This window comes from Lactuca serriola, chromosome 3 (genome assembly GCF_051521515.1).
Source record: "Lactuca serriola cultivar US96UC23 chromosome 3, Lser_US96UC23_V15, whole genome shotgun sequence".
NCBI lineage: Eukaryota > Viridiplantae > Streptophyta > Magnoliopsida > Asterales > Asteraceae > Lactuca > Lactuca serriola.
The window spans coordinates 248063568-248073756 of NC_136410.1; the positions used below are offsets into that span (position 1 = coordinate 248063568).

Sequence of the window (10189 nt, forward strand, 5' to 3'; positions counted from 1 at the left end):
GATTTCACTCAGGCATTTTATCAAATACATAGCGAGCATTTAAAACCACCAAACAGAAACTTGTTCAGACTGACGATCAGTGATCATAGAAACTCAAAACGGTTGTTGGAACTTGAAAAAGAAAACAAAAAATTCAAAAACCTTGTCTGGCAATGAGAGATACACATGGAGATATACATATATATATATATATATATATATATATATATATATATATATATATATATATATATATATATATATATATACACGCTGAAACATTTTCTTCAATTAATTGATGGTCAAAATCTAGAAATAAACTTGATTAGAATACATTCGTTGCAACTTGTTTTCAGAGGAATACATGTTTTAATCTGGCAATGAGAGATACACATAGGTATATGAGACCGTTAACAAAAGAACAAGTAAAATGAAATAAGCAAGTGGAGAATTATTAAAGTGTTTTTTATAATTTCAAATTTACTTACCAATACAATATATAGGGATATAATTCATTTGAAAATGCCAAGAAAAAGGTGTCAGCTGCTTGGAACATGTAAGAAATCGTTATAAGATATGTTGTCCTACAAAATGACGGAATTAATTACTCTAGAAAATAGTTGATTTCGAGAAGATAACATCATTGAACATATTTTGGTTTTTGGATATAAATGATGTTATTAGATGTAGAAGTCAAACTTCCATATTAGAAACCTAATTAAAAAAAACGCTTAACTAATTTCAACTGATGTGGAAAAATGCTGATTATTAAAATGGTTTGAAATAAAAAAATCACATACTCCCTGTTCATGTTGTCCAGGGGTTGATTCGCATGTGTTGGCTTCCACCTTGAAGTGCAAAAGAATATAAAAAATAAAGAGTAAACGAGTGATTAAATAAATATTGTATTTTAACAGCCACCTAGCTAGGTGGAAAAGATATTATAAAGTGTTGACATGAACAATGGCTTGAAATCAATATAAAGAATGGCCTGAATCCTTCTTTCTTCTGCACTCATTTTATCTGCATCCCCAACATACATACATACCAAGTGCTCCCATTTTACCTGTACACTAAAAGCGATGACTGAGTTAGTTGTTTCTGCCTTTTTTTCATTGTTCTTTAATAAGCTGACCTCTGAAGCCTTGAACAAGATTGCCTGTGACGAGGGAATCGAGTCTGAGCTCAAGAAGCTGAAGATGTCATTAGATCAGATCCAAGCTCTGCTTAATGATGCTTCTCAGAAGGAGGCAACTAATGAATTTGTTAGAAGATGGCTGAATGGTCTCCAACATTTGGCTTACGACATAGACGATGTTCTTGATGATCTGGAAACCGAAGATATGGAACGTGAGTTCACTGAGAACTCTGGATCCACCATAAGCAAGGTAAGACAGCTTATCCTGACTTGTTGCACAAATTTCTCACTAAGTTCTAGGATGCATGGCAAGTTAGATGATATTGTCACCGAGTTACAAGAACTAGAAAAGGCAAAAACTAATCTTGGTTTAAGTGTGATAACAAATGAAATGGCAAAAGTTAAAAGACATGAGGCCAGTTTGGTAGATGCAAGTGTTATAGTTGGACGTGAAGGTGATAAGAACGCATTTGTTCAAAAGTTGTTAAGGGGTAAAGATGAATCGTCTACTCAAAACTTTAGCATCGTGCCAATAGTTGGTATGGGTGGGGTAGGTAAAACAACTTTAGCTAGGCTTTTATATGATGAAAAGGAAGTGAAGGATCACTTCCAAGTCAGGGCTTGGGTTTGTGTTTCTGATGAATTTGATATTTTTAGTATAAGCAAAGTGATTTATCAATCTGTGACTAGGGAAACCAAGGAATTCACAAATTTAAATATGCTTCAAGAAGCTGTTAGAGAGAAACTTAAGGACAAACTATTTCTAATAGTGTTAGATGATGTATGGTCTGAAAGCTATGATGATTGGGATAAGTTAGTGGGCCCATTTCTTATGGGGGCTCCTGGAAGTAGAATTATCATGACAACTCGGAAGGAGCAGTTGCTTAGAAAAATGGGTTACACTCATCTAGAGCACTTGCCGAGTCTGTCACATGATGATGCTATGCGTTTATTTTCTCAACATGCATTGGGTGTAGATAACTTTGATTCACATCCAATACTTAAGCCCCATGGTGAAGGGTTTGTAAAAAAATGTGATGGCTTGCCTTTAGCTTTAAGAGTACTTGGACGATTATTGAGGACGAAAACAGATGAAGAAGAATGGAAGGTGTTGTTAAACAGTGAGATTTGGAGGTTAGGAAATGGAGATGAGATTGTTCTGGCTCTTAGACTAAGCTATAATGATCTTTCTGCCTCTTTGAAGCTGTTGTTTGCATATTGCTCCTTGTTCCCCAAGGACTATGTGTTCGACAAGGAGGAGTTGATTCTGTTGTGGATGGCAGAAGGGTTTTTGAAACACTCTACTACAAGCAAGTCCATGAAAAGCTTGGGTCACGAATATTTTGAAGAGCTATTGTCTAGGTCGTTTTTTCAACATTCGTCTGATGACGAATCATTGTTTATGATGCATGACCTCATGAATGACTTGGCCATTTCTGTCGCTGAAGATTTTTTTTTAAGGTTAGATATTGGGATGAAGGAGTACGGTAGGAAGGATGCTTTGACAAAGCTCCGCCATATGTCATTTGTTTGTGAGCATTTCATGGTTCACGAAAGGTTCAAGCCACTCAAAGGAGCTAAAAATTTGAGAACAGTTTTAACATTGTCTTTAGGGGTGGTAAAAAGTTGGGAGATGATTTTCATATCGAATAAGGTCATAAATGACTTACTTCAGGAGTTACCATTGTTAAGGGTCCTAAGTTTGAGCAATCTTAGCATAAGCGAGGTGCCAGAAGTCGTTGGAAGTATGAAGCATTTGCGGTATCTTAATCTATCCCGGACTGAAATCCAGAATTTACCGGAAAATGTTTGCAATCTTTATAATTTACAGACGTTGATTGTTTCTGGCTGTAAGTATTTATTTAAGTTGCCCGAGAACTTCTCAAAGCTTAAAAATTTGCAGCATTTTGACATAAGGGATACTCCGCTATTGAAGAAGATGCCCTTAGGGATTGGTGAGTTGAAAAGATTACAGACTCTCTCCAAGATCATTATTGGAGGTGAATCCGGCTTCTCATTAACCAAGCTTAAGAACTTGCAAAATCTCCATGGTAAAGTTTTTATAGAGGGGCTGGGAAATGTGGAAAATGCAATGGACGCACGTGAGACGAACTTCTCGCAGAAACGGCTTACTGAGTTAGTGTTGGATTGGGGTTCTGAGTTTAATGTTTTTCGATCGGAAACTCAAGAAATGGAGATCCTCAATGAGCTGAAGCCTCATAATGGCACTCTAGAAAAACTCGGAATTGAGTCATATAGAGGTATAGAGTTTCCAACTTGGATTGGGGATCCATCCTTTTGTCGGTTGACTAAAGTGTGGATAGATGGCTGTGAAGAATGTACATCTCTACCAAGACTTGGGCAACTACCATCACTGAAGGAGCTATTTATTGGTGAGATGAGTACGGTGAAGGTTGTAGGTTTGGATTTACTTGGAACCGGCCTTGCATTTCCTTCACTTGAAATCCTACGGTTTGAGAGTATGTCAGGGTGGGAGGAATGGTCAACAAATAGTGGGGCGTTTCCTTGCCTTCAAGAGCTTCATATTGAAGATTGTCCTAATCTGGTTCAAGTCTCACTTGAAGAACTGCCTTCATTAAGGGTTTTAAAGGTAATAAAATGTGGTCATGGTTTATTGAAAAGCCTGGTTGATGTGGCTTCATCAGTTACTGTGTTGGAAATAGACGATATTTGGGGGCTTACTGATAAATTGTGGAGAGGTGTGATAGGGTATATTGGGACAGTTGAAGAAGTAAGCATCAGAGGGTGTGATGAAATAAGATACTTGTGGGAATCAGAAGCAGAGGCAAGTAAGGTTCTTATGAATTTAAAGAAGTTGGATTTAGGAGAATGTGAAAATTTGGTGAGTTTAGGGGAGAAAGAGGAGGATGATAGTGGGAGCAGCCTAACATCATTTAGGAGGTTGAGAGTATGGGATTGTAACAGCTTGGAGCATTGCAATTGTCCAGATAGTCTTGAGTCATTGATGATTCATGGTTGTGATTCAGTTACATCCGTCACCTTCCCAACAGAAGGAGGGCAGAAGCTCAAGTCACTTTCCATCACCGATTGCAAGAAACTATCCGAAGAAGAGTTGGGAGGAAGAGAGAAGACAAGAATGCTTATAAACTCAAAAATGCAGATGCTTGGCTCTGTAATTATACATAATTGGCCAAATCTGAAATCCATCAATGAATTGAGTTGCTTCATTCACCTCACCTGGTTGACAATATCAGAGTGTCCAAGTATGGATTCATTTCCTGACCATGAGTTGCCGAATCTCACCTCTTTAACACATCTGACAATTCAAAAGTGTAAAAGTATGGACGCATCCTTTCCTCGTGGGATTTGGCCACCGAAATTGAGTTATCTTGGAATAGGAGGTTTGAAGAAGCCCATCTCAGAGTGGGGCCCACAGAATTTCCCAACCTCACTTGTTAGCCTAAGATTATATGGGGGACTATATGATGATGTGAAAAACTTTGATCAATTGTCACATCTTTTTCCTTCAACTCTTACATATCTTGAAATAAATGGATTTCAGAAACTGAAATCGATTTCAATGGGACTCCAACACCTCACATCCCTTCAACGTCTCTACATCTTCAACTGCCCAAAGGTGATAGATCTACCAGAAAGATTGCTGCCTTCACTTCTTGTATTGTGGATTGAAGGATGCCCAAATTTGAAAGAAAGGATCAGAAGAGGAGGCTCCTATTGGCCCCACATCTCCCTTATCCCCTGCTTTGAGATAGACTCTTTAATAACAAGTTCAACTTGAAGGTACGCCCCTCTTTGTGCCTTTGACTTCATTTAGTTTTATTATGTACAAATTGAACAAGTGATTTGCTCATTCAAACAAATATAATCTGTATACAAGTATGTAGTTCCTCAAAAATTATGTTTGTGTCTAAATCTTTAGTTAACATGAATTTGCTTACTGATTTTTGGATTGTACTGTTTTATTTTTAGTTTATGAATATGACTATGGTTAATATGGTTATCGTCATAGAAGGGTGATCACCATGAATTGCAAAATGAATGAAAATGGTTACCAAGTCAAATACTTTAAAATTGAAATAAGTATTAAATTTGAACAGGGATTTGTTGTAGAATTATCATTATTTGTTAACGTTGTAATATACCTTAATTATGAAATCATGATAATAATAATAATTTAATAAAGTTTAGACAAACCGATACAAATATGTTTAAATCATGAATATATTCGACGATGTATCATCTAAAAACTACCAGGGTTGTACCCATGAATATATTCCATTTTCACACCTTTAATTCTTTAAATATGATTCCATACATTTGTCAAATTTCATTTGAACACTATTTAATTTAAATTCATGGCTTATTAATTGATTTGAAATTTATTTTTGTCAAAATTCCACACTTACAGCTAAGCAATAAAACATGAAAGGTCGGAGTCTGCAATGAATTTTGAAATAAAAGGATTAGAGGAAATAAAAGATCAAATATTGACTTACAGGGGAAGACATTGATATGGTGCTGTTTCTGCTGTACACGGTTGGTTTCTGTTGGAAAACAAACCCTTATGTTGCCAGTGATTTCCAGAATTTACTTCTTATTTTCTTGTTCTAAATTTGTTTGAAATGGAATCTTGATTTATAGGTGAATGACTTACTTTCCAACAATCATCCATGGAAATTAAGTGCAGAAGTCCTGCTGATGAAGCTTCAATGCTTTTTATGTGCCAACATCTTTTCAATCATTCAAACTACGCTCAATCTCTTCAAAACCTCTTTGTTGCAATCTTGTTATGCTTTTACATCACTTTGTAAAGGTCTATATTTATCTGATTGTTAGATTGATTATCTAATTTCTACGGTCAATGTCGGGAAAATATCACTGTAGCCCTATAAAATCTTGCCTTTTATTTTAAAAGGCCCATTGTATTTTTTTAGTAGCCTAGGGGCTTAAAGTCCAATGTTACATGTTAAAAAAGCCATTATCGACAAAATGTAAGGGTGAACCAGTCATCTTTTATAATCCTCCATAGCTTCAAATAAACTGAACTACAAGTCAAACCCTTAATCTTTGTGTTGCTCTATTCTTAATGGTATTCCCTACGTGAACAAGAGTCCAACTTCTGGGGATTTAATTGTGTTTCGTTTCAAGGAAATATTTGTGCAAAACAACCACATGAATGAAATACTCGAAGTGGAATCTTTTCTGAATGCTTGGTCCATTTGGGTCAACCGAGACGAAAAAGGACCCCAAAGGAATCAAACCTTTTTGTTGTGATTTTCTAATATATGTTTTTGGTGATGAATAATTGATGACATATGCATAAGCCTTAAAAGGGTCGTCCACTTAATCGTTATCAAACATGTCGTACGTTACAAGTTATCAATGCTTATTTTTGGCATACGAGTCATCATTCATGAGTATCACCACAAAGAAACTCAAAGCAATCAACATGATGTTCAAGCATTGCATCACAAGCCATCCTTCTGAAGAGGCATATCTGGGAGATAGTTTTTTTGGTCATCCACCACAATACTCACCAACTTATTCTAGCTTACATCCAACACACTTAATTTGTAAAGACACGCCACCTCCTTCGACAAACACCCCGATATATTTGTGTTGGTTAGCAACAACAACAGTTCTTCCATGGTGTGTGCGAAGTTTGCTATGCTTGGTAGGAGTCATCCTCCTAAGTTGTTCTTCACAAAGACTACCACAAAAGTTGTGGTCGACCTCAAATTCGAAGGAATCATAGACGTTAAACGATTGTTGTTAATGAAAATTGTATCTAGATTCTTGTTAAAGATCTAAGGAGGCAATGGCCCTTCGAATTCGATGAAATGTATGCTGACAAATTTTAGGCTATGGGAGGGACATGATGCCGGAAAAGAAAGGTGTAACACCCCAAAATTTTCAAACTTTAAAATGCTATGGTTTTAAAATCTTTTTAGGTAATAACACATATTAAAAATAAATAAATTAATAAATAAATAAATAAATAAAATGGTCCCATAAAAACAGTTAAAATTAAAACCTTGGGTGTTACCATTAAACATCATACAACCATAGCAAGCAAATACGAATTACATCAATAACATTAATAAGGAACTTGACAAGTTCCACTCCATTCTCTATCTCTTGACTTCTAACTGTCATCTAAAATATTTTCTTCTTAATTGCAACCTGGAATACATGGCATTAAAAAGAGATATGTAAGACAAAAATGTCTCGTGAGCTACGTGAGTTTTAGACCATAAAACAATTTCGATCATTTTCAGAGAAAAACTTCTTTCATGCATACCGTAAAACATTTTCAATCATATTAATGAAAAATCATTTCATACATAACATAACATATCATATCATAAGTATCATTTCTTAGCTTATCATTTCATTAGCTTCTTTTCCATTTTAATTCCATTTCCATTTTTCAATTAAGGGCTAATTCCGACATTAAACCGTTGCCATTTTTATACTTAGGTCCTAGAAATATCCACAAGTCTATACTAAGGTGGAAATAACTAAATCAGTCCACCAAGTCATCATTCATGTTAGGACATCTATCTCGTGAAGGGGATGAGCTACCCCGATATATTCCTTTATATCCCTTATGGAGACATCATGGCTCGAGCAATATATTCATTTCATTACTTTCGAATTCTTTCCAATTTCTTTCATTTCTTTTTATTAGTTTCCATTTCTTGTCGGTACTTTCCATTCTTTACATATTTCATACATTAACATTAAAAATTCATTTCAAAAGCAAAGCATCTATATTTCAAAACATTCGATCTTCCAAAACGTTCTTTTCTTTCAAAAACATTCTTGCATTCAAAGCATTCTTTCAAAAAATCATTCCCAAAAACATTTGACACTTTCATTTCAAAACCATTTCATATATCAAATAATAGTGTTTCAATATCATAAAATCATTTTTCCATGTATCCTAAAGTGGGAAAATGCCAACAAGTACTTACCTTAATCACAAGAAGGCTAGCTAGCCCTCTTCTACTTCCTTTCCTTAGAGTAGCACTTTCGAACACTACTTATATATCAAGTAGGTGAAAGTAAATCAAATGACCAAAACACCCCTCAAGGGTCCCATTACTAAATTTTACTTCTTTAAACTATTTCTTATGAAAAACTATGAACATAGGCGAAAACCGCGCTTAAATCCAAGTTCATATGCAAAAGTTATGAGAAAAATACTAAACTTTAGATTTTTGGTCTAGTTGGACACTCTGTTGTCTGTGTGTGAGCCGCGTGCCTGACAACGCAGGCATGTCCCGTAGCAGCCCAAAAAATCACTTTTGAGTCCTAAACTTGTTTGGGTGGTTTTGGTCTTTTAGGTAACCATTGTTAACACTTTTAAAGGTTTCCAAACACTACTAGAGGATGTTTTATCATCTCAGAATATTCAACTTAATTCATTAAGTCATCAATCAAAATGCTAAGGTCATAATGCTTACAAACACTCAAATAAAAGGGTTTAAAGAGGTTTGATAATCGAGTAATGAAATGAAATCAGAGTACTAAAGAATTATGAACACCGAGAGTAAATATAATCTTGTTTCAGCTCAATTCTGCTTTTGAATACAAAGAGTGTTTAGACAGAATACAAGGTGAAAAGTTCTTTGTAACTCTAAGTAACAACCCCTATGTGACAACCCGACATTTTTACATTGTGAAATTGATCCATATATCTATAATTCATGTGATATTAGCATCTTTTAGCAATATGTTGGGTCCGCACGAGTGTCTTAGGCTTAGTTTATCATAAATATGGACCATAGGAAGGGTTAGGAAGGGTGTTACACCGTAAAATCCAGCCAAACACACCAAGAGGGGTGTGTGCGGCCGCACATTAGTGTGTGCGGCCAGCCAGCCGCACACCCAACCGCAAACCCCCTTCAGCCTCACACTCGACCCTATATATAGTAGAGAACCCCTTCTATTCACTTTTGGCTGCACTCTCTTCCTCTCTCTACTTTCTCTCTCTAAAAACATCACCTAAAAACACCTAGAAGGCCTCCAAAACGGGAAGAACATCATCTTTCAACTTGTTATAGAGGTAAAACACTTGAATCCAAGCCCAAAACTCAAAATGTTCTTCATGTTCTTCACTCCTTGAAGGAGTGCGGCCGCACACCTTCATCATGTGGTTGCACACGTTCAAAACACCCTCCAAAGTGAGAGTATGGTCACACAATCGACACATAAGACTCAAACAAGGAGTGTATGGCCGCACACCCCTGTGTACGGCCGCACACACACCCTGTACGGCCACACAATCTAGTGTGCAGCCTCACACACAAGTCTGGCCGCATTCCCCAGCCGCACACTCATTTTTGTGGATATACACCCACCCTAAGACTCATATTTAGCCTTAAACTTGCTTAAATCATTGAGTGTAGAATACGGGACACTTAGTCCTAGTGATTAGAAGTCCCTAGGGAAATTTCTCATCATTTTATTCATGAAACACCCTAGCTCTAACTTATATATGTGTCACCATATGATTAATAGGGGCTACTTGCGTTCAGAGCATCCATTGACACTCGACACTCATAACGATAGCACACTTGAACCCTACGTCAAACGGTGAGTTCATACCCCCTTAATTGACCTTTCAAATGTTTTTAATTGTTTTATGGGGGGGGGGGGGGGGGGTACAAGTTAAATCCAATACACTGCAAAACCAATCACACGTGGTTGATGGCTTACTATCATAAGGATTTTTACAATTTAAAGTATTTTATCAGAAAAATTATTGAATCAATGAATATATGAAAATTTCTTAGTAATGGCTAATGGCTGCTCGCGTGATTTGAACTCATTTTCACAAATCAATTGTCTTAAAACCATTTTTTTTAACATTTTCAAAACCTAAAATTATTTCCAAATCATATCTACACTAATATATTTATATAAATAGGTATTGAAGGATTTAGAACTGATAACTGACCTTATTTCCTGTTCTTGTTTGATTGTGGGCTTAGGGTATTAGGTTGTATGTTTGACTGTCGTTTAATATTTAGTTATATATCTTGTATATTTGTGTTAGATATA

At 36.0% G+C, this 10189-nt stretch overlaps 1 protein-coding gene across 1 annotated transcript; it reads left to right on the top strand.

The window, feature by feature from the left end:
- Positions 1-975: 975 nt before the first annotated feature.
- Positions 976-6160, top strand: LOC145093851 (putative disease resistance RPP13-like protein 1). Its single transcript, XM_079032105.1, has 3 exons — positions 976-4900; positions 5529-5656; positions 5762-6160. The coding sequence occupies exon 1, from the start codon at positions 1062-1064 to the stop codon at positions 4896-4898; it is 3837 nt and encodes a 1278-aa protein (XP_078888231.1). The 5' UTR covers positions 976-1061; the 3' UTR covers positions 4899-4900; positions 5529-5656; positions 5762-6160.
- Positions 6161-10189: the final 4029 nt, after the last annotated feature.